The sequence below is a fragment of the Magnolia sinica genome, chromosome 1, assembly GCF_029962835.1.
Source record: "Magnolia sinica isolate HGM2019 chromosome 1, MsV1, whole genome shotgun sequence".
Lineage (NCBI taxonomy): Eukaryota > Viridiplantae > Streptophyta > Magnoliopsida > Magnoliales > Magnoliaceae > Magnolia > Magnolia sinica.
In genome coordinates this window covers 1,352,558-1,378,722 of record NC_080573.1, presented here as the reverse complement: position 1 = coordinate 1,378,722, position 26,165 = coordinate 1,352,558, and the positions used below count along the sequence as shown (strand labels likewise).

The 26,165-nt window shown below is 39.8% G+C and overlaps 1 protein-coding gene across 1 annotated transcript; it reads right to left on the bottom strand.

Moving 5' to 3' along the window:
• Positions 1-362: 362 nt before the first annotated feature.
• On the bottom strand, positions 363-4,146 carry LOC131232837 (receptor-like protein kinase THESEUS 1). The gene has a single exon (XM_058229363.1). The coding sequence runs from the start codon at positions 3,216-3,218 to the stop codon at positions 711-713; it is 2,508 nt and encodes an 835-aa protein (XP_058085346.1). The 5' UTR covers positions 3,219-4,146; the 3' UTR covers positions 363-710.
• Positions 4,147-26,165: the final 22,019 nt, after the last annotated feature.

The window sequence follows — 26,165 nt, the reverse complement described above, 5'->3', positions numbered from 1 at the left end:
GCTTATGGAATGCAAGTGCATTTTTACAATGTGGCTAGAGGAGGTGCATGTATGTGCATATAGAAAGCGTGTAACTTACAATTCCTTAAAAATAGCAATAACAACTCTAGTACTTGAAGAGGAATCAAAGGGTCCTACCTAAGCAAATTCATAGTGTACAGATGCTTTCAATTCAATGCATGTGAAGCCCATGATCCAGTAATCCAGACTGTTGATCGCCCCAATGCAGATTGGGATGGTCCAAAGAACTCCTGGATCTGGAGAGATCCTAACCCCTTGGATCAGGCATGCACGAGAGTTTATATTATCAGATACCATATACACATTTAGAAACCAACAATCCCACTGAAATTCAGGCAAGATACCGTAACAACAAAAGATCATATGCAGTTCTTGATTTCCTTATCAACTTATAAGTAGAGGAATCTATGAATTTCATATCTAATACAATTCATATCTAGTATGCAATAATAGAGCAGGTAAAAACCCATCTGGGCGTAACTTGGACGCAATATTTTTGATGGATTCTCCACAACTGATTATATTACAAAACCAAAACATACGGCCTCAACATATATGTCAAGAAATCAGGATGCAATATGAAATATAAAGAGAAAAGACCTGGTCGATCCAGGATGCCAAATTTTTGATGTGAACGCAGTCTCGTGCGGGCCCATCAACGTCTTTCAGTCCAGAACAATCCATTCCTTTCACCTTCCTCGAGGATTTACCAGCTGAGAGAAGACTGCACTCGTGGCGGCATCCTCAGCATCATCATCGGTACTAGAGTTCACCCCACCAATCATGCTCATGCTATTATTGAAAGGTTCGAGTGGTGTTAATGGGATATCAGCAATGTGATTTGTGCTGTTCTCATCCACGTCGGTGAGTGCGGACGTCTCCTCAAGCTGCAGAGCGTATTCAAGATTCCACAAGACATCACCCATAGTCGGCCTGTCGACGCCTTGCTCTGCCAAGCATTTCTCAGCAGTTTCTCCAAACTTCCTTAGGGATGCTGGAATCACTTTCCCCACCAAATACTGATCCATGATGTGATCCAACATACCCTTCTTCTGCCAGCTCATTGCCCATTCTGCTATATTGACTTGCTCCCTTGGGAGGATGGGATTGAGAGCTGGCCTTGAGCACAGGACTTCCATTAGAACCACCCCAAATGAGTAGACATCCGATTTCTCGGTCAGCTGCTGCCTTCGAAAATATTCAGGGTCGAGGTAGCCAAAACTTCCTTTCACTGCGGTACTGACATGGGTTTGATCCAAAGCCGGCCCTGTCTTTGATAGCCCGAAATCTGCAACCTTAGCTACGTAATTCTCATCCAAGAGAATGTTGGTGGTCTTCACATCTCGGTGGATTATACTCTGGGTGGCTCCTGTGTGAAGATAATGCAGCCCCCTTGCAGCTCCAATGCAAATCTCAAGCCTTTGTTTCCAAGAGAGGGGTGGGAGATCTGTCCCATAAAGATGGCTTCTCAGTGGTCCATTTGCCATGTACTCATAAACCAGAATCATCTCAGACCGTTCATCACAGTAGCCAATCAAAGAGACCAGATGGCGATGGCGGAGCTTGGAGAGCATCTCGATCTCAGTGTGGAATTCAGCAAGGCCTTGCTCCGATCTGGGGTTCCCCCTCTTGACAGCCACCCCAGTACCATCTTCTAGTGTTCCCTTATAGACTTTACCAAACCCGCCTACTCCAAGAAGCAAGCTCTCATCAAACTTGTTTGTTGAATCCATGATCTCTTGAAATGTGAAGACCCGTCCGTGGCTCGAAGACGCCAAGGATATGCAGCTTGCCGTTCCACTCTTTTGAGAGACAGTGGAAACTTTGGTCATGGTGTGGGAATTTCCATGTAGGGGTAATGGCAACCAGAGATGACCGTGGTGACTAGCCTTAGATCTACGGGCCACAAAGCAACAGTAACATAAAGTTATCAATCCAAAGGCTGTCAAACTTCCGACAGCTGCTCCAATTATAATTACCATTTTGCTCTTCTTCGAATGCAAACTAGGAAGAAGATGGTCAACAGAAGACATGATCTTCATAATCTCCAACCCATTCAAACTCGCATTCGTAATCTCAGCCAACATATCTGGGCCCACACTAATGGAAATTGTGTCTGAATCAGACGAGGAATTGGAAATGAAATCCTTGTAGTAGGGTACTTTCACGTCACCAGTTTTTGTTGAGAGATCCAGACTTGCGATCGCGATACTTGAATTGATATAGACATTGAAAACAAGCTCATTCATAGCACTACTGATGATATCACAGAAGTGTAGACGGATGAAGTAAATGGAGCTCGGATCAACAGGCAAGACCCATGTGATGTTGAAGTTCAAATTCAGAACATTTGCATTTCCCATTGCTTCTGCTGTCGCGTAAACCAAATTGGGTGCTGTTTCGGGGGTCACCCCAACATGATAATTTATCGTCCCTGGACTCACGGACACATTCACGGCAGAGCCATTAACATGGAGGTAGCTCCAGTCGTTTTTCCAAGTTCTCCCAAGCGTGTCATTCTTAGGAGTGAGCAAAGGTCCTCCCACATTCAACCGATAAACGGTCTCAAGCGCACAGTCGGAGAGGCCATTGAAAGGAGCAGAAGGCGGCAAGACCAATGCCTGATCGAGAATCAAATCATCTGGGACCGAAACAACTTCGATCCCATTCACAAAGGCGACCGAATTGTTTGAGGGAACAAAATTGACTATAAAAGTATCTGATGTCATGTTGACAATATACTCCTTGAACAGATACGGATCCTTCTGGTTCTTGAAAGTGAAGTTACTCAAGAGGACGAACTTATCCGTAATTGCTGTGATCGAAGCGGAATTGAGGTCATGGACAGAATTAGGAAGTGGATGGAAATAGAGGCGAACCCAATGCCGGCCTGTTTGTCGGATATTGAATCTGTAAGAAGATGGTGTGGTGAAAACACGCAAGGACTGATAGATTGGGGAGACAACAGAGGAATTAGAGACACCCACAACAGTATCTCCCTGGCTTTTTAACAGAAAAGAAGGTTGGTGTGAATCAGGAACGAAAATCTGACCTTCAATAGAGACATTTTGAGAAGATCCACAGGCAATCAAGTAATTGTCGATGGGGGTAAATGCAGCGGAACAATCATTAGCCAGGAAACCAAAGATAAGCAGACAAGAAAGCAAAGGAACCCAATTCACCATCTTCATCTCCATCTTTCTCCACTCAACAACCCAAAAGTCTCGAAAACCCAAATCCTAATCTGCCCAATTTCTATAACCAAAATAATAATTTTTTTTTTTTAAAAAAAAAAACACCCAAATCCGAGCTTACAGAATCCAAATCACAAGAAAACTCTGATTTTGAAAAGCCCAGAACCGAAACTGCTCCACTTAAAAAATCCAAACTCTCAAGACCCCAAATCCTCAGAATGCCCCGCTCCAAGAACCCAATATCTGAAAACCCCAGCGCACAGAAAAAATAAAATCCCAAGACCCAAATCCTCAAATGCTCAACTTCCAAAACCCTACATCTGAACCCCCAGAAAGCCCCCAAAAACAAAATCCCAAATCCTAAAAAACTCAGACCTTACATATTAATTCCCAACACTCACCTCTGATACAATACAAAACAACAGAAACAGCCGAATATTTTCTGAAACCCAACAACTGAGAAAACCCAACAAAGATGCAAGTCAAAGAAAACGAAAAAGATTAGATCTTTTTCAGCAATCGGTACCTCTCTCAGCGAACTCGACCAACCAGAGAAGAATCCCAACCAAATGCCGCCATGAAAAGTAGCCGTTGAAGCTTTTTTTTCCCCTCTGCAACTCAAACAGCTCTTTCCAGCTAACCAACTACGCTGTCATTAAAGCAAACGACCCACGTCACCAAAAAAAAGAGATTGAAATTCGACGACCACCAGCTTCTCTAGAAGATTTCACGATTTTATTTCGATCCAGGTAGATTGAAACGGCTTTAGATTTAAATAACAGAAACCGCCATTAGAGCTCTGCAACTGAGCCTTTCTATTTTTCTTTTCTTTTCTTTTCTTTTTCGTCCTTTTTTTGGGATTTTATAATGAGAAGAGAGAATGGGAAGGGACCAACGGTCCCAGACGGGCCATCCTTATACGCGGGTTTGGAATAACGGGAAACTGGAAGTAACGGCGTTAGTGAAGGAGAGGAAACGGGACATGTGTCTGTTAGTTCGTTGTTCTGGCTCTAACGATCGTGTAACGGCGTTATATATGGATTGTTGGTGGAGTAATGCGAAGCTGTTTCGGCTCGCATGCGAAAACGACGCACGCGTGTGACTGTTTGGAGCCTCTCATCAGGCGAGCCCGCAGTGTGAAATTTCATTTTTTAGTGTGTTCCCACGCCTGCATAAATCTGGTCCCGGAATATCCACGCCATCCATCCATTTTTTCCTAATCATTTTAAGGCATGAGCCCAAAATTGAAGTATATCCAAAACTTAAGTGGACCACACAACAGTAAATAGTGGGAATCAATGTCCAACGTTGAAACCTTCCTGAGCCATGGTGATGCTGATTTGCCTTCCAACCAGTTCATAAGATCGCAAAGGCATGGATGAAGGGAAAACATAAGCCATGGTATGGAATTGTATTTAGATAGAATTAATATTATTATTGCATAATGATAGTACGATTGAAAATATTATTGTAATTTGATAGTCCAATTTCATGTCATGTTTAAATCAAATTCTTTCTTTAAGAAAAAAAAAATTAGATCAACATAAACCTATATTTGGTGGACTATAAATTATAATTAAATAACCCAATTCACAAGAGATGTTTGTCACCAATATATATATATATATATATATATATATATATATATAACTCGAATATCACATGTTAAGGATGCATATACATGAACATATGAGCGGTATAAAACACATGCATTAATAAAAGGCTCACTTATTTTGTGAATTTCTCAAAATCTCATGATATTTATAGCAGGGACTGAATGATATGATATCTAGATTAATTCAATTATTCCTATTGATACTAAACACTTAATCCCACCTTAGTGCATGTTCCAAATATGTCTCAAGTTATCCAATACTCATTTTGCTGCTAGAAGTTTCAATGCTAGGCATTCGTTTCATATCATTTCATGCTATGCACTTCACTTGGCCTTTGGATGTGCTTCAATTTTGATATGATATAAAGGATAGATGACATGAATAAGACACATATATCATCGTCGTGTAAGAACTCTATAAGGTGAGCTTTATTGATCAACTGTCTTGATTATCCTATGGATTGGACTGTATGATTGGGTAAACCAATAGACCCTACTTCAGTATGAGTTGCACAGCGTAGTGTATTTGCATAAGTATGCGTATGGGGTGGAATGCTATAACCACAATACGTAGCGGTTGTTTGAAGACTACTAGGATAATAACATGTGGAGCCGTGGGAGAGAGTTTTGATGAGATTCAAACTCTCTACACCCCATCCAATTTATAAAAGAAGGCTAGGTCCCTAATCCTACGCCACAACACAAAAGGCAAAGTCTCATCGATTCTTCTATTATAGGGGTATTAAGGAAAGGAAGATCTAAGCATTATATCTCTGGTTTTTTGGAATTCTATTTTTTTATTCATGGTGTCTCAGACAAATACACCCTATTTCTCATCTTGATCATGTTCTATACATAGCTAGGTCTGTGCGCCAATTCTGCATATCAAATTAGTCCCACACATGGGCTCCACAAAGTTTACTGCATATCAAATTAGTCCCACGCATGGGCTCCACAAAGTTTACTTAGTGGGCTACACAGGATAACTCAATAGGCAATATGCCGCCATGAGGTCTGTGCTTTATTGTAACCAAATTGCATAGTGACTTGACATATTAGGATTTGATTTGGCCACATAAGGGTGTGTTTGAAAGCTATTGTTATCATATTTTTCTATCTTTGATAGCGGCACGTGAAACAATCAAATCTTCTTTCAACTCCAAACAGCTTGGATGTTAGTTTGGTTAGGCTTCACCCCAACATAATCCGTCCATGGGCCTACTTTGACCATTTCACCGACTCACTAATTTTAAGGTAGGAGCTCAACAATGAATAAGTTCTTCCCTTTTACCAACTCATTATAAGGCAGGAGCCCAACAATGAAAGAGTTTCAAATCTCATGCAGACCATACCATGAGAGACGACGGTGGTTTAACGTCCGTCGTTAAAATCTTCCTAAGGTTAAGGCCGGTCGTAATGTTTATTTGCCATCCACCTTGTTGGGGAAAAATAAATATAAGCTTGATCCAACATTTATGTGTCCCACAAAATGTTTCTAATATCAATCACCACAGTTTCTTACAGTGTGGTCCTATGAGATTTGGATTTGTTTGGGCAATGCCCTAAAATGATCTGGAAAAAATAGATGGATGGAATGGATATACAATAAATACATCAAGGTGAGCCCCACTGTCGGGGACGCACGTAATCGGCTCCATGCAGGTGTGGATTGGTGCCATCCGTGGAAGTGCCCTGATGTGATGATTTTGCTGGTGGCACATGCATCAATGAAACGAACGGCTGGGAGAAATTTAGCAGCTGTCTGAGGGTTTTGTGGCACACTTGATCTTACTCTCCTGACCTTACTGACTGCTTAGCTAGTTCACAGGCATCTTTTGTTGGACGCAGCCGGTTTCCGGGCTGAGAACCCAATACCACCTAGCCACCACGTGGCGTAAGTACTCTGTGGGGCCCACCATGATGTGTGTTTTTTATTCAGACCGTTCATCCTTGTTTCCAATTCATTTTAGGAAATGACCTTAAAATTGAAGAATATCCAAAGTTGAAGTGGATCAGACCAAGCAAACAATTGAGATTGAACACTTACCATTGAAAACTTGTTGACAAAAGAAGTTTTGAATCAAGCTGATATGTATGTTTTTCAGGTCTGTGTGACCTTACGAACAGGTTAAATGACGAATAAACATTTCCGTTGATCTAGGAAGGTTTTGTTGGAACGTGCAGACCAGATGCATCCTTCCTGCCTTTGCAAATTCATTCAACGGATGCATCTTCCCTGCCTTTGCATATTCGTTCAACAGATGCATCCTTCCTATTTCACTCAGAATCATCCAGACTGTTGGTTTCTCCATGAGAACTGTTTGGATTCCCAATGCCATTTACTCTCGGTAAATGTACTAGACAGGGGCAGTAATGTTGTAGGAAAATCAAAAAAGAAAAAACAGCTAGTCATTCTTTTCACACCAGTAGCTTTGTTTAAGAAATTCTCTTTACAACAGTAGCAGTCTCTCCTGCAGCAGTAGCTTTGTTTGAGAACATAATATAATGCATTTCTCTCTCTCTCCCTTGTATGTGAGCTGCACCTGTCACCATTTGGACCTTAAAAGGCCAACAGGTTTCAATGGTGTACATCATTATTCTTATTGTTTTCTATAGTATGATCCGTGAGTATTTTGAGTTTGGGCTCTTGCCTTAAAATGAGCTGGAAAAATGGATGGAAAGCGAGAATGAAATACATACATCACAGTGGACCCACATGCTTCGTACACTGCTTAACTAGCTAGGTGGCCTTAGGTTTACCACACAAACGGCATTCCCTTTTGTTGGTTGATGAAAAAAATCGTCTCTCACATGGGTACTTACCGTGTTACTTTCTCATGCTTGGCTGAAAGGACTTGAGGTAATTGAAATCCACACCGTCCGTTAGGTACAACACCCTTTCTTTCTTCGTCCCAAAACAATGTTGATTCAGCCCTTAGATGAGCTACAAAAATATATCATACCTAAAACCTTTGGCTATCCGTTGTAGGCCTCACCTTGTAAGTTTTGGCCAACCGGGCTCAACAAACAAAAGGCCTACAGAAACTTGGGTTCCAACCCACTGTTGAAGTGATAAAGTCCCTTGATATACATTGATACACCACACCTTAACCGCTTAAGATTTTAGAGTAAATGGTTTTTGACATACTATAAGAGCAGAAGGTCCTGTGTTCGAATCTCGAGAATAACAAATATGGGACTAGGAAAATCAGGTCCGGCTCCCAGACCTTGGAAATCAAACTCGGCCAATTTATAGTGTGAGTGTCCCTCCACCCTTGTCAGTATGCTCCTGTGTGGAGTTCCTACCCTATACATACACCACAGTGTGTGGAGTTCCTACCCTATACATACACCACAGTACGTTTCAACATTATGACTACCGACGTGGGGTGTAAGGCCCACGTTTAGATCTTAAGTTACTTAAGCTATTTATGCCTTAAATAGCTTATTTTGATTTTTATTTTTTTTAATGAAATTAAAATGATTAAGTAACTTTAAATTTTAAAAAAAAAATTTTTATAATTAATTATAAACCAAATTTATTTCAAATAAGTTACTTATCTATTATTGTAAGTAGAAAAAGTTAGCTTATCTGGTGGTATCCAAATGGGCCCTTAGTCTTAAAACTAACTCTAGTTGGTATTTAGCATGAAATGTTTGTTACATCCATAGTAAACAACCGTACCCATCATTTCATTTTTTCACTCTCTTATGTTTGCTAACCATTTATTTGAAGGCCGATGATGTTTCTGTATTTGTAACTATTTTCAATGCTTGCTTTTATTTTTTCAGGCTTTTGTATATTGGAAGTAATAAATTTCTGCTAATTTTCTCGAAATAAAAATAAATAATATTTTGGATTTGTTAGGACGAAAAAATGGACAAGTCGATAAGTCGACTTATGGAATGTACCAATTCTACTGAATTGGTTCAGGCCCATCAAGCGCTGAGCCCAGTGAAGCCTTTGTATCCAGAGAGCGTAACCTCTAAGGAGGATGATGCAACTTTAAGGACACTCAAAGAGCCTGCCAACCAAGTACTACCGACCTAGCCCATAGGTCTGCAATAGGTCGATTATGGATGGACCATGTCTCAACCGATAGTCGATTATGGATCGGCTATAGATCGGCCATCAGTCGATTACGGATCGGCTATAGATCAGTCATAAGTTGATCATGGATCGACTATAAGTCGGGAGCTACATGACCACAGGTCAACAACGCTCTCAATTGGCTCACAAATAGCAAGGGCTAATTCGTTGATAAAATCAATGCCACCTTGGGTCCCAACCCTAGACCGACCAAAAAGATTCAGATAATCTTCTAACGTCCCAGAAGATCTCGCAAGATCTCTAGGGGATAATACCGGATCCCGACATTCTCGGGAATCCCTCATCTCACAGAAATCCTGGATTACGGCCAAGAAATCTGAGAGGAATCCAACCCAAAACGGAATTCTGGGTCTCTAATAAATAGAGGTACTTTAAGGCCTCCTTTGTCCCTCTTTATTACTTCTACAGGTTCAGGAAAGTCTCGTATCTTGGATCTTCAGGAAAACTGCATCAACAGAATTATTGGCCATCCCACACATTTACCATAGACGGATGGCAGGAAGATTGCCTGATAGAGTTCATCCTTGTTGGGACCGACTAATCCAGCTAACAGTTGATGATGAGGCCAACTGGGTTCTCTTTAAGTAAATGATAGAAACGGTTAAACATCTTTTCATTCATTGACTTTTGAGACGGTTCAGTCAGACAGGATGGACTTGTTCTCAGGTCACTTCCCCAAAGCATCATTAATGCCTTCAACCGCACAACCATATGGCTGTCAAAGGTCATGTGTAGACAAGGAGGGCTGCACTACATGATTTTTTGAATTTTACCGTGAATCAATGCCTTATCTTCACTCAGTCTACCACCTGAACTATAAAACGATGTGTACTCTCTACTTCTACATTTATATGTCACTGGTTAGCATTTACATGTCTATTGGACAGTTTAGTAGGTTCATTGGAGTATTCTATTGGTACCGTGCATAAGGTACAGCAATTGAGTGGTTCTAACATCCGAGACTGTTCTAACCTTGTCCAGATTAGCTTCATCCAATTTTATTACATTCATTAAGTGGATGAATTTCTTAATTGGGCTAGTATGACCTTTTCAAGCGAGGCTGTAAAAATTGGGTTGAGACTATGGCTGCTTTAGATTGATGATATGGTCTATTCTCATGATCAAATGCAACTAAATGTATGGGAAGGTTCATATACACTTGGCCCACTGGATTCTTACAAGTGTAAATGACAGCAGCTTCATTGTAAATGATCAAAACTAGAGGGTATGGCACAGAGAGAGTAGGGGAGTGACAAAGGAAAAGGGTGCAGTTAACCAATGAAACACGGAGAAAAAGAGAAGGCTGTTAGAATGGTTTCAACGGAATAACCTATCTCCATGCTTCACAATGTTGTGGCCTACTCGCATTTTATATTTGCTTCATTTCGAACTTATCTTGAAATAAGATGGTACAATAAATATCTATAATAAATTTTACAAAGTCATCATGATAGGCCTTACAGGGCCTTTATCGCTCTTTAAATGGATGTGGCCTTTATCACTGCATTCAAGGAGTAAAATGGAAGTGGGCCACTCCTACAAAGGATTACTTGACAAAAATGTGTTCTTTGAAATGCAAAATCCAAACTATTGACACCGATGAGAGTTAGTCACCAAGCCTTCCATTGTAAGCTTCAAAATTTTAAAAGATCCGAGTACCCATGAACTAAAATTCCTTTAATGTCCTTGTAAATCTTAAAGCTTAGAACTCTATTGAAAACTAATTGTTTGGGAAAAATTGTCCGCAACTACTATTAGTATATTTCGCAGCAATGGTGTGTAATAACTTATAAACCCTTCTCAAGTCCCTCCCTATTAGAGGCCTGTTTGGTTTTCTAATTAATATATGGTAAATGGTTGGCCAAATGAGTAATGATTGTTTACTCTTGTAAAAATATGGTGACATTGCTTACATTCGACTGTCACGAAGATTCTATTATATTATTTGTTTCACCAAGAAATCTCATTAAAAATGGTAAGTCTATAATGTGAAAATGTAATAAATACTTGGTGCATTTGACTTTTGATTTACAAATCATGATTTCTAATTAAACAAACACAGAGAAATGATAACAATGACTTCATATTTCATATGAAAATGGAAAACCAAACAAGACTTTAAATGTTTAGTATGGTTAAGCACATCGTAAGCACGGAGGCCATTCGCAACTGGTGTTATTAAGAAAATAATGGTCACTCCTTTGAAAAGAGAAATAATCTAGTGGGCTAGGCATATGAAAATGTTGGTCACTATTTTGAAAAGAGAAATTATATATCCAATGGGCTAAGCATATGAAGATAATGGTCACTATTTTGAAAAGAGAAATGATCTGGTGAGTTAGGTGTATGAAAACCTTCGCATGATCGTTCTTGCACATGGGTTCGTTTATATCCACATTGCTTATCTGGATCTTCCCTTAGGTCTGGTCCATTCTTCTTTTGCTACCCTTTGAAAATCACAGCAATTGCATGGCTTTGGCCATTGCGAACCATAACTTATCCATTAATTTTTGCATGACACTGGCTATGGTTTTGATAGCCTACAAATAGGGTTTTTTTTTTTAAAAAAAAAAAAATAAAATTTTTAAGGCATCTATAAAAAATGGGTCTAGGAAAATGAACAGTCGAGATCTATTACAAGGGTTGGCCATGTCCAAAGACTACTAGGTACGTGGGAAGGTTTCCATGCACTTTTTTGAAAATGTGGACCCCATGGGAAAACAATCATGAATGTTCCATCCTAACTATTTTATATGGTGTGGCGTGCCTATGTTTTGGATCATTTTGAATTTTGTGCTCAATGAATTCTTGAAAGTTCCTCTCACATGGCTCTCGGTTTGCAAAGCTCAGTGGTAAACAGAGGGTATGTGTTTCAACACTTAGGTCGTGAGCTCAAGTGCCCGCGTTATTTGTGTGTGTGCATGTAAATGTGTAAAATAAACAAATACGAAGAGTTAAAAAAGAGATAAATTTCGTGGGTGATGCATAAATATGAATACCGGACCCGGTGGACCCTATGGAAAAACAATCATGAGCGTTCCATCCTAACTAGTTCTATGGTGTGGTCCACCTAGGTTTTGAATTATCATGAATTTTGGGCCCAATAAATTCTTGAAAGTTCCTCTCACATGGCTCTTGGTTTGTGAAAAGTCTAGCAAAAAGTATACCTGCCGTGTAGTTCTATCTAGTTTGCATTTTTCTTGAACATGATCATTTTCATTACGTGGCTATTGTGTTTTTTTAGACTGTGATTAGATTCAGAGGATCAAGTTTGATAATTTGACAGGTAAACATAAATTTGAAATTGGCTGACAAGTGCATTATTATAAGTGTGAAAGCTACCGTACACCAACAATGCTCATGGAGTTATATATATATATATATATATATATATATATATATATATGTAGGAAAAGGTTCTATGCGATCGAGCTCATGGGAACTTCCCATGAGGTCGACCTATGTGGGCCACACTGTGATGCGTGTCGACCATCAACACTGTGCATTTGATGGGTGCCCTTTAAATTATGAGATATCCCAAAAATCAGCCATATACGGAACTCAGGTGGGCCATACCATCTAAAATCATGTGAAGACATGCCTAAACAAATAAAAGCACTTGGTGGGGCCCACCTGAAATTTGGATGCGTCTGAAACTTAGTCTGACCCCTCATCCAAGTGGGACACACATAATGGATGGCCTGGATTTGTGAACCACATCTCGGTGGGCCCAACAAATGATTATGAATGTTTTAATGGAGGGTAACCCCTCCCAATTTTTGCATGTGGTGTGGCCCACAAAAGTCACGCATTGACTTGATTTTTGAGCCTTATGCCCACCATGGAATGGTGCATCTGACTGATGGGGTAGGATGTTCAACACGCATCACAGTGGGGCCCACACAGCTCGACCTCATGGAAAGTTCCCATCAGCTTGACCATATAGAACCTTTTCCCTATATATATATATATATATATATATATATATATATATATATATATATATATATAATGCTTTTAGGGCGTGTTTGGACAGGCAAATCCCATGAGATTGGATTGTATTACGGTAGATTACACCATTTTCAAGAAATTACTGATTGCGTTAGTGGATTGCTTGCAATCCCATGGTATTCAAAATCCAACGAGTCACCTGCTAGGATGTTTGGACGGGCGGACGAGATTTGCCCTCTCCAGCCCCTGTCGTGTTTGAACGGGCATGGGATTGCAACATATTCTATATGATACACCAGAATCGTTGCCATTGGTGTGACCAATAGGAATCTTTGATCAGATCTATGTTTAGTATTTATGATTTAAATACGGGTTTACACCTGATAAACGGAGTGGATTTACATACATATACATAGTGGGCTCCACATGGGTTTTATATCATCAGGCAGGAAACTGGTGCGCATCTCCACGAGAAATACCACCAATCCCACGAGAAATCCAACAAGGAAATCCCAAATCCTGCAAGGAATCCATCCAAATCCACCCTCCAATCCTATCCTTCTTCACTCCTGCGCCGCCCAAACATACCTCAATACGGATGCTGTTGGATTCAAAAAACCTATCCACCCTAATCCCTTCCAATCCCATCCAATACGCCCAGCCAAACAAGCCCTTATATACTTGCATGCGGATGGCATGATTGCCACTTTCTCTCTCCTCCGACTTTCAAAGTTAGCTATTGTTGAAATCTCATTAAATTTTGCACAAGTTAGGCTGACTAATCATCAAATATCACCATATTAGGTGCAACAACACCCTCGCAATATATACTATCTTATCTGTTTAGTAAACTTGTGTTATTATGAAAGTGGGACGCTATAAAAATTAGGAGAATGAATCCAACCACAATATGGAAAAATAAATAAATATCTTATAACCTTCATCCACCTGAAGATTGGACTAGCCCTGGTTTTGACGTGGTCTATTCTACTTGTGGGGTAACCGTGCCAGACAAGTTGAATGCTATAAGCAGACTATGGTAAGACTATGTTGGGATTTGGGCTGCGGAATCACACAGATATGGATCTAAGATAACAATCCAATAGCACCAGGTGAACACAAGAAAACACAACGATTTTATGTGGAAAACCCTTACGGAAAAAACCACGATACAAAGCGATGGAATTCCACTATGAAAATAGAAATTACAAAGAGAAACGATTTACCCGATTCGAACAACCTCGAATTTCACCCTTACTACACCCTTTAGAAACTCTAAAACCTTTTTAGGAACCCTTGGAACTCCTTTAAAAAGCCTCAGAATACGTAAGAATGACCCTAGGGACTCCTATTTATAGATGGGGAAACTCCACTTACGCACCTCCCTAAAAATTGCCTCAAATTTACACAGTTCGCGCATAAATTGTGCGCCATCTGAGTAACCCTCGATTGGTCAGGCCTATCCCTCGACTGGTCGAGCGTCCTGGGAATCCCAAATATATTGTCACTAGACTTCGAATCGAATGGGCTTCGATTAGTCGAGTCAGTCCCTCGACTGGTTGAGCACCTCGGTCCATACAAATTAAAGACATGTTTTAACGGACCATTCAAAACTTTTTAAAACTTAAAACTCACATAAGATGAATGGAAGAGGATACAACGACTGAAACCTGATTACTCGAAATGTTGATTGATAGCGAATGTGGCCATTCTATATTGTGCTTTATTGATCGTATGTGCACCGCCGCTTGGATTATTGTTTGGATGTTCATCTAGTCGTGATCGACAGTCTATTGAAACTTTAATTTGGGTTATATGCCAAAAGTACTAATGTCAATTGGATGGTTTAGATTGATTGATAGATTAGCCAATCTTGTTAAAAATAGCTGATTACCCAATTCACCCATTAAGCGGGCCACACTGAGTCAGACCCGACTGATGACTGAACCGGCCTGATTTTGGCTCCAGGTAATATTCATGGTAGGGCCCACTGTTTGTAGGTTGGGGAAGTCTTACACGGAAACGGATTGGCTACTCCCCATGCCACCGGCCAATGGCCGGTGGTCGGTGCTCTGTGGGCCCGACAAAGATGTATTTTTTTCATCCATACCGTCCATCTATTTTTGTAGATAATTTTATATTATAAGACCAAAAATGAGTTATATAAAAGCTCAGGTGGACCACATTACAGGAAACAGTGTTCAATGAAGGTCGACCATTAAAAGCTTTTTGGAGGCCATGAAAGTTTTGGATCAAGCTCATCTTTGTTTTTCCCCTTCATCTGGGTCTGTATGACCTAATCAACATATTGGATTTCAAATAAACAGTACACCGGGCCTTAGGAGGATTTAAATGGTGGATATCCAATCATTATTGTTTTCCTGTTGTGTGGTCCACCTGAGATTTATAGCCATCTCAGTTTTGGGAAAAAGGCCTAAAATGATCTTTAAAAATGGATGAACAGAATGGATGAAACACATACATCATGGTGGGGCCCACAGAGCACCGACCACCAGCCACATGGCTGGTGGCAGGGGGCGTAGCCAATCCGTTTCCGTCCTACACAAGTGCATCTTTAGCTGGAAAGATGTGGTTGCATGTGATCACTTCTCGGTTAGTTCTAAATCGGACCAAACTCAAAAGATCCGACGGACGCAACTGCAACCCGATAAGCACGTATGGCCAGCATGTACATCAATACAGACCATCCAAACCATGGGCCTCTTTTCAAATGATCCTCACCGTTCAATTGGTGTGACCAGTGAATGTGTGGTCAAAAGAAAATAATTATCGGTTCAATTCACAAGGTGAGATCATGAGGTGATGCTCCATCCACAAAGTGGTCCACGAATTGGATGGTGTGGATTCATGTATATTTAAGCCGCGTGCACTTTACATAGAGTGCTACTATTTCATAGATGGTAACAAACACACACCCAAGAATTACCTCGTACGTAGGATGCCAGCCTTGGAAAAGAGCACAAACGAAGCTAGAACCCTAAGATAACGTTAACGCCGTTACGTGTCAGTTCCCGTGACTGTTGGAATCGTAACGTCACTCTCTGCGTATGACCCCGAGAACCGCCTCCAAACGTGACAGAAGGAAAGGATGATCCAACGACCGTCTGACGTCGACCGTAATCGGGTTAATAGGAATACTATACTTGCAGCCGCACGTACCCAAGCGCCACAGGTATGATGACCTGGCGTACGTGTGATATATCCAGACCGTTCATCGGGCGGGCCACAAGATTATCGTTTATATTACCTGGCTTGTCTACTCATCAGATGGCCATATGGGTATGGAAAATTGACGGTTAAACAGTGACTACAAAGGGTCCACATCAAATGTACATAAGTGGGCCAGCCTAACTTTTAGATTTGATCCATTCGCCTTGGGGCGCACCTGATGAACATCTCAATCTCTTTACCGCTGCAAATGGCATTGATCGAAGCCGGTCTCCCGCACACGTCCAAACTACTCTCCTCTCCTGGTCCACCATGTGATCATCCAGGCCGTTCATTTTTCTAACTCACCTTCGCGTGGAAAGGAGACTGTCTCTGATGGGTGGGATTTTTCCCTGTAGCCCGTCTACAATGGTTCCTTCTTGATGAACGGTATGGATCAAAACTAGTGGGGCAGAAACAGCGAGGCGATGGACGTATCCCCATCCCCACTTTTCCCGTTGGCGTGTCCCACTTGAGTTTTCAACAGGCATACGTGTAGCCTGATTTGGCGGAAGTGATGGACGGATGGGATGTCACACAAAACATTACCGTGGGCTTCACGTATCTTTTCCTGCTGGAATCCTCGGAGGCGTTTAGACCACACACATGGTGACTGGTCAATATCCTTCACACATGTACCAACGTAGGCACATGCGGCGCACGGCGCATCTTAAAAGTCTCACGCGCTGCGCAGAGCATCGGGTTTCTCTTTCTCCAAATGGCGGGGTGAAGGCACATGGCCGCGCACAATAACGTCGCTATCACTCTATATTTATTTTGTTATTTTTGTATTCCATGCTAAAAGCTTTAAGAGATAGTTTGAGTAGGTGATTCAATCTTCACCGTCCATCACTGCCGCCCCGCAGAAATAGCCGAAACCTGCGTTGAGATTTTTCCCATTAAAAATAGCAAATCTCGATGCATGTGCATCGAGAGGATTACTACCCATACACGCAATGATAAATAAACCCCCTTGTTTCTACTTTTTTGTTGGTAGAGTAGTACAATTTTGTATTTGTTTTATCACTGAAAATAGAAAGAATGAGTGTATTTATCAATCAAGAAGGGCTTTCGTGTAACAAACGAAGAAGAGAAACAGTTTCGGACAGGAAGACCCTACAAACACCTGTGCGGAAAACATCCAAGAAATGTCGGGCCCACTATGTTATATATATATATATATATATATATATATATATATATATATATATATATATATATATATATAATGTGCAAAATCCACTCCGTTCATGAGGTGATAACCACTATCTACACCGTACATGAAAAATATAGGCCTAATTAAAAGCTCACATGAGCCATACCAATGAGAACAATGTAAAATTGCTCCCAAAACCACTAATGGCTTTCACTATCCACCCACTCAACGAAATGGGTGCTAAAATACCAACTCAAAATTTAGGCCCTCTGTGATTCATGTATTTTATCCGCTCCATCCATACATTTTGCGAAATAACTTTAAGGTTTGGGCCCAAAAATGAAGCATATCTGGATCCCAAGTGGACCACACCACATGACACGGTGTGAATTTAATATCGACCATTGAAAAAATCTTATCATGCTAATATTTGTGTTTTTCCTTCTGGTAAAAAAACATCATTGTGCGCCCTAAGAAGGTTCCAACTATGGAAATCATTATTCCCACTGTTTCCTGTGGTGTGGTCACTTTGCTTTGGATATACTTCAATTTTATGTTCAAACCCTAAAAATAAGCTCGAAAAACAGATTGACGGCACGGATAAACAACACATTCAGGGTGGGCCCAACAGAGTTTACCTAGTACCGCAAATCTGAGTAACTCATTTCATTTTCAAGGTAAATTGAATATATATTATTCACCATTAAACTTTAATTAGGGGCTGTTTGATTTTCCAATGCAAGTGCAAATACTTCGTAAATGGCTAATTATGGAACTTTCATCCCTTTGAAAATTTTTGAAAATTCTTGCCTTGAAACCGGTTCAAATGCTAGTTAAAATTTTTGGAACTCATGGTGATGAATATGACGTATCTGTTCCGTCCATCCATTTTACCACAACATTTTGAGATATAAATCAAAAAATTATGCAAATCCAATACCTAAGTGGCCCACACCAAAAGAAATAGAAGCCCTTTGAAGTTTTTAACAATAAATGTATGATTTACTTTTTTCTGTGGCGTGGTCCACTAGAGCTTTCGATATGTCTTATTTTTAAGTTCATGCTATAAATTCAGCTGGCATAATGGATGAACGGTGTGAATAAGCAAAATGTATCACAGTAGGACACAAATATTTTACAATGATCTCGTGTTAAAAAAGTAGGTACTAAAATAAAGTACAGGTGAAATGTTATAAATGCACGGGGAAATGGTTATTACCTCCTTCCTGGATATTTACCAACGTCCTTGAAATCAAACAAGACCAGGGTATAATTGGAATCCTTACCTGTATTTGGACAAAAAAAAATTAAATACCAGTGCCACATGTCTATACCGTGTGGCCCTATTGCATTCAAATCGGCTAAAATATGGTAGCCGATGGGCTGTACCACACACCAGCTATATAGCTAGTTTATTGGCGCTAGCACGTTCTGTGGATCCCATTATGAGGCATGTGTTATATCGAAAGTGTCCATGCATTTGTTGAGCTCGTCTAAACCCCTGAGCTGAAAAATAAGATAGATATAATGAGTAAGTGGACCAAGACGCAAAAAGCAGTGGGGGAGTGAACGTCTACCACTGAAACCATTTTGAGGTCACAGGAGCTTCCCATCAATATGAAATTTTTTTTCCCCTCTTCATACATATATTTTTGACCTTATCAACAGATTGGATGAAAAATAAACGTTCTGATAGGCCCAACAAATTTTTTAAAGGTGAAAATCATTAACCCCGCTTCTATTTTTGTGTCTTTCATTTGAGCGTCGGCTATGTTTCAATTTTGGTATAATGCTCTAAAATGATTTCGAAAAATGGATGTTATAATAAATACATCATTGTGGGGCCATATAACTTTGATTTCCTTTGACCGTCGGTACAACTCGGAGCTTGGGAGAGTCGGCGCTCGTCTTGGCACGGCACTTATCTACACCTATACAGCTGGTGTGGGGTGGACCAATCCGCTTCCCTAAAATATCAAGCCCTAGGGCTTGTTTGATTTTGAGCGAAGAGGGAAAAACCCTACAAACTGGTTTCGTGGAAACTCCATCAGGGAATTGCAACCAAAAGGGTCATTAGTCGCGCCGTGTGGCCCCACTGGGTTTTGTGTCATACTGACTTTTGTATCTTTTCTAACTCCATGCATTCCATATCTGTTATTGTAAGTGGTTTGGTCTGTTTCAACTGTGGGCCCTAGCTGATTTTTGACCTCAGAACCTAACTTCAAATATGAAAACTATAGATTGCATGCGACCGTGTATGTAGTTGTGTTCTGATTCATGCATTTTTTTCACTTCCAATTTTCAACTGTACTTATAATGTCCGCCGGTAAGTAATTAACTTATTGTATTTCTCAGTTTATGATCCATCTAAGTCAAGGTTCGCTGTATGAACGGCTTGATTTGAGTTAACTTTATTCAATGTTTAAAATTCATTTGGTCCTGTGTGTCAACCTTTGTACTCTACCAGAGTACTAAAGTTTTTCTCTGATTTTATGCAGAGAGGGTGTGGTGCATTGGACACCGCAACTTACAGTTGTCTGTATTCTGTCCAGCCAACTTTTAGTGCTCTGCTCGGATGCTGCGTATCATTAGGCATTTACACTCAATCTGCAAGTAGCAAGCATTTATTTCTTTCATTTTCTTTTTATGAACCTTTTTTGTGACTAGGTATAGCTGAAACATGGGTTTTGATTTCATGGCTCCATGGCTCAACCGTATACCTGCATTTCAACTATGAGATGATGGATTCAAGTGCTCATGTGGTGTGGGTGTTTGTGTGGAAAGTGGATTGCATCCCTTCACTGCCGATGGTGATATGTCCAAGTGTGATGTATGAGTTTTTATCCATCCTATCCATTTATTTTTTCAGATCATTTTAAAGTAGGAGTCTAAGAGTTAGGCAGATATAAGGCTCAAGAGGACCAGTAATGGCTACCATTAAAAAAATTTCAGGAGTTGTCAAAGTTTTAGATCAAGCGAATATTTGCGTTTTCCCTTCATTAGGTTTATATAACCTTATGAGCAATTTGAATGACAAATAAACATCACAGTGGCTCATGCGAAGGTTTCAACAATGGGTGTCATTATCAATGTTGCTTCCTATATTGCGGTCTATTTTAGCTTCAGATCTTTCTCATTTTTGAGTTCATATCCTAAGATGATTTGGTAAAATGGATGAATGGCATAGATAAAAACTATATATCACATGGCCCCACATAGTCTTGCTTAGACATATTATCATGTAGGTGGAGTAGGACGCATTCTACTTCCATGTGTGTAAAAGCAAATGCTAATAAAAATGGAAAGATATGATAGAAACATTCTTCCATCAAACCTGTTTTTTTGGTTAGCTTGTTAAGTACATTCCACTGTCAATTCACACTTCACTGTTAGCCACCCCCACTAGGGATCGATACCAAGACCTCAGTGTTGAAACGAAGTATCTTCACTCAGTCTACCACTTGATCAATGGATCAGGGTGTGCAACCTAAGTGGGTGTAAGCATATTGCACTTAGGTGAGCTCAAATCCAGTAGGGCCTGTTTGGCCGGGCAGATTGGAAGGGATTGGAAGTTAAATTTGGGATTGGCCGGGCATGCTAAACAAACTAGGTGATATGATCCCGAGATATAGCGATCCCATGCATCTTAAGACAATCCACTGACAACACCATCATTACCTTTAAATCCCATCCAATCCACCCTAATTCGTTCAAATTTGCTTGGGAGGACGTGTTTGGTTCCAGGATTGGAAGGGATGTGAAAGTTTAATCCCGAGATTGGCCTGGCGTACGTGCCAAACAGACACAATATAACAATCCCGGAATATAGCAATCCCATGGATCTTAAGACAATCCACTGACAACACCATCATTACTTTGAAATCCATGCCATCCACCCTAATACCATTCAATCCCTTCCAATCCACCTGGCCAAACATGCCCTTCGGGGCCATTGGAAAGTGGATAAAGAAAGACAAATACTCTAGACCATAATGAAACTCTCTAAAGTCTAAATAAAAAAAAAAACTTATTAAAAGTAGCATATTTTTAATTTAAAATTTTATTTTGACATGTAAAATAATTGAATTTTATAAAGCTATTTTACGCTATTGAACTTTAGTAATGTCGATCATATAGCTTATCAATAATTTTCCATCAATACATAATTAATTTCTACCAATATCATCATACACAAACAAATACTGATTAAGAAGTTACAATTTTTAAAAGCTGCAATGCATGTTTGCCTTTTTATTTCAATCGGCACACCTACCCATATAGCTTGGGTGATTCACGTGCTAGGTAAAAGTGGTGTTGTAGAGATTCCGATCCAAACAAGTGCTATGAAAAATGCTCATGGAATGCATGGATGTGCCGACTACTAAATGGTGGGCCTGATCCGGATGAATCATAGCCGGAAGATGAACAATCCTCACCATACATCAATACCTTCGACGATAGGAATTGTGTGGACTGTCATCCACTCATGCTCGTCGCTGATCCCCGGATTCACGTACATGCATGCCAGTTCAAAGGGCATTTTCGGCCAATTGCTTTTATCTTCTTAAGTCAACCAAGTCAAGTGGACGACACAGAGGGTTGTTGGATCTTGCAAACGAGGCTGAACGGTATACTTGTAATTGGGATTTCAGGGTCATGATTCAGTAATCCTGACCGTTCCTATGTTGCATCCCCTATTTTCCACAAGTTCACCTGAAAATATCATCCTATGCGATAATCTTGGTGGGCCTTTCTTCAGTTGGATCTGAACCATTTCTGTACTCTTATTTTGAGTACAATCATAGAAATTTTCTGACCATCCAATCCAAAAAATTCTATCGTACAATCTATAAACGATGAACTTGGACAGGTCAATGGCCTGGATCAATGATCTGTGGGTCCCACCTGTCAGAAAAGAAAACACGAGTATGCTACGCTAAGCGGGTCGAAGGACTACCGTGGCGGTGAAGGTAGAGATTCAGTGGACACCAACTGTCGCCACCTGAGTGGCCGTGCCACTTTTGCACGTGGGTGACGTCATCTCCCGCGGACTTCTGCATGACACGTCAGCACGACCGATTTCTTCCGTCGCTTCGCTGTTTGGCACTGCTTCCAACATTGTTTCTGGGAATTTGATGGGGTCCACCGTGATGTTTGAAAGAAATCCACTCCGTCCATACATTTTTAGAGATTATTTTATGAAATTATAACAAAAAATATCTGTATTAAAATCCCAAGTGGGACACGCGAGATGGAAAACCGTGGAAAGAAATGCCTAGCGTTGAAACCTTCCTAGGATCCACCTTGATGTTTATATGCCATCCAAACGGTTTATAAGGTCATTCCTACTGCGATGAACTGAAAACCAAAAATTCTTTGGCCTAATAAAAGGCTTTTATGTCCACGCAAATGTTTCAACAGTGGCCCACTCGTGTGTCTCACTTGAGTCTTTGATCCAGCCCATTTTTGGTCAAATATCTTAAAATGAACTCGAAAAATGGATGAACGGGGTGGATTTCTCACAAACATTACGGAAGGCCCCACCTAGATACCGAGGCAGGAACTTCATGCGAACAGTAAATCCGCGTCCAACGGGAGCAGCGGAGTTATATGATACACGGGTAACGGATTGGCTACTCCCCCTGCCGCCAGCCATTGGCTAGTGGTCGGTGGTCAGTGGGCTCCACCATGACCCATGTGCTTCATTGATTCCGTCCATCTATTTTTATAGATCATTTTATACCATGGAAAAAAAAAAATTGAGGTAACAGGAAACAGTGTTGAATGAATGTTTACCGTTAAAAACGTTTTTGGGTCCTCAGAGTTTTGGATCAAATAAACAGTACGGTAGACCTTAGGAGGATTTTAATGGTGGATATCCAATCATTATTGTTTTCCTGTGGTGTGGTCCACGTAAGATTTTATCCCTATAATTTTGTATAAATCCCTAAAATGATCTTTAAAAATGAATGAACGGAATAGATGAAACACATACATCATGGTGCGCCCACAGAGCACTGACCATCAGCCACGGGGCTGGTGTCCGGGGGAGTAGCCAATCCGTCTCCTGATACACGACTCTCTGTCTTTCCACATTATACTAGGGTTTCCAATTCTGACATGTGTGGCCACTAATCGATGATCAAGACCATTCTTATGTTTCGAAAAGCTTTGGATGGTGTATATAAAAAGTATATTATAGACATGATATTTCCTTCGTGTCGATTTGTGGACTAAAAATAGATGGCTGAGAAAAACGTATACTAACCACCCACATGTAAATCCCAAGATCGGTCGTTCCGATATTCCAATCTGGAATATTTTCAAGGCATGGTCCATAAGCTCTAGGACACGTATAATCAACGGAGTTGATAACCGATCAGTGGGTCCTGTTTCTCATAACTGAAAACATTTTTATACTCACCGGGCGCCCATGGGAAGAACCCACACATGCCAATTTGGCAAGCCTACGCGAGCCAATTTGTTCCTCAGGCCGGCCGAGAACGCATGTGTGGACGGGAGCGGATTAGGTGAGGTCACGACCTCTCACAGGACGGTGCGGCTCTTACCGTGGAGCCCACTTTGATGTATATATTCTATATCCACGCCGTCCATCCGTTTTTCAAGATCGTTTTAAGGAATGAGCCAAAAAAAATTAATTAGGATCCAAATCTTAGGTGGACCACATTATAAGAAATAGTGGTGATTGAACACCCTATCGTTAAAAACTTACTAGGACCTGGTAATGTTTCTGTAATTTTTATTTACAATCCAATATGTTGATAAGGTCACCTAAACCTAGATAAAAAAATAATCAGCTTATCCAAAACTTATGTAGCCAATTAATGTTTAATCACTATCGTTTCTTAGTGTATGATTCACCTTAATATTGGATTTGGTTCATTTCTAGGTTCATTCCCTGAAATGATTCAGAAAAACGGATGGAAGAATACGTACACTATGGAAGGTCGCTTCATCTTAGGTGAGATATTGCCCGGACCTAATCGTTTCATATCTCGACTTGATTTGGTGGTTGATCTAACACTGGTTATTGACTAAAATAACTTTAAATTTTAACATGTAAATGTAATGACGTTAGTATACGAAGTCATTATTATTTTAGTCCCTCGGTACCGTGAGCGTGGGCTCCACTAAATCAATTATTAGGGTTATCCCATGGTTGATCTGAACTGTTCACTTAAATTAGGCAGTCATGAACCTATAATAGGGCTATTTAAAAAAAGCTTAAAGCTATCTATGGCCCACAACTACATGAGCATTATGTGCCAATTTCGGGTATTTCCACTAATTTGATCCATCTTGATGAGTTTTTCTTTCAAACTTCAGCAGATGGCATGAAATAAAAATCTATTTCATTTGAACGGCTTAGATCTGCTCCAGCATGATCCAATGGGTCCCACGTAAGACATGGGATGTGTTCAGTATATGGATCCTTTGCATGAAAAAGGCCATTTAGCATTTTCCTTCTCTCTCTTTTTTTTTTTTAAAAAAAAAATTATTTTTATTTCTACAGGAGGAGACTATTTAGCTGTTAGGACTGTTGCCACTTCCGCGGAATCCACTCCAACAAGCTTCTAATGTATATCTGACATCATTTCCTCTATTCATGTGAGCATATAAGTGTTTTTTTTTTTTTTTTCTAGATTTTCAGACACACTTTCCAATGTAAAAGATAGGACGACCAAAAGTAAGTTTATGTTAAGATAATAATAACTTTTTGTGTGTTTTTTTTTTGTCTTTATTAGTGGGTATCAATGGTGAGAGTTTATGAAATGGAGGGTGGGGTAGTTCCCTTTATAATTATTTTTTAATTTTTTTTATGAGTTTGAATGATGTGAGTTTGTGAAAAAGATGAAATTATAATGTCAGAATATTGTAATAAATGATTTTTAAAATAGAAGAATGTTGTAATCAATTAATGTTGTAATGGATATATATTATAGTGGAAGAATATTGAAATGGATGAACGGTCATAACTGTTATAACTCCCTATGGATCACAGATCCCATGAAAATGGTTATATAACTCTCTTGTTACATACTTAATTTAGGTAATCTTATACTCATTAGAAAGATAATTTAATAATTTTTTAAATGACTTTCGAATCATCTCATTTTTGCACTATTTGCTTGTCTAAAAGTAACTTGAAAGTTACTATAGGTCACCAATAATCACTATGGATTGCCAATACTCATTATGGAGCATCGATCTAACGAAAACGGTCAAAACTCCCTCGTTACATGTCTGTTTTGGGTGATCTTATATTCATTGGAAAAATAATTTGATGAGCTTTCAAATAGATTTGGAATCACCTCATTTATACACCATTTAATTGCTTAAAAGTCGGCCTAAAATTCATCAAGGACTATAAATTGCTGGTACACACTATGAATCGTCAGTCCTAAAAAATGGTCACAACTCCCTTGTTACATGTTCGATTTGACTAATCTTATATTCGTTGGAAAGATAATTGATGAAATTTTAAATGGCTTTAGAATTACTTCTTGTGAACATAGTTTTATTGCCCTCCCAAAGTACATTAAGGATAGTGGATTGCTGGTACGCACTATGAATCGTCGATCTGATGAAAATGATCATAACTTCCTCGTTACATGTCCAATTTGAATAATTTTGTATACGTTGAAAAGATAACTTGATGAACTTTTAAATGACTTTAAAATCATCTCATTTGGACACTATTTTTCATTATAATATTAATCTATCCTAACATTCATCAGATTCATCCATTATAACATTCTTCCATTACAAAAGTTATCTATTACAACATTCTTCAATTGCAAAAATTTATCTATTATAACATTTTTTCACACCCTCATCCCTTTTAAAAACTCTCACCATTCATATCCA

Bases quoted from the DNA above. Each gene is read 5' to 3' on its own strand.
- LOC131232837 (XM_058229363.1), bottom strand. From the start codon at position 3,218: ATGGAGATGAAGATGGTGAATTGGGTTCCTTTGCTTTCTTGTCTGCTT.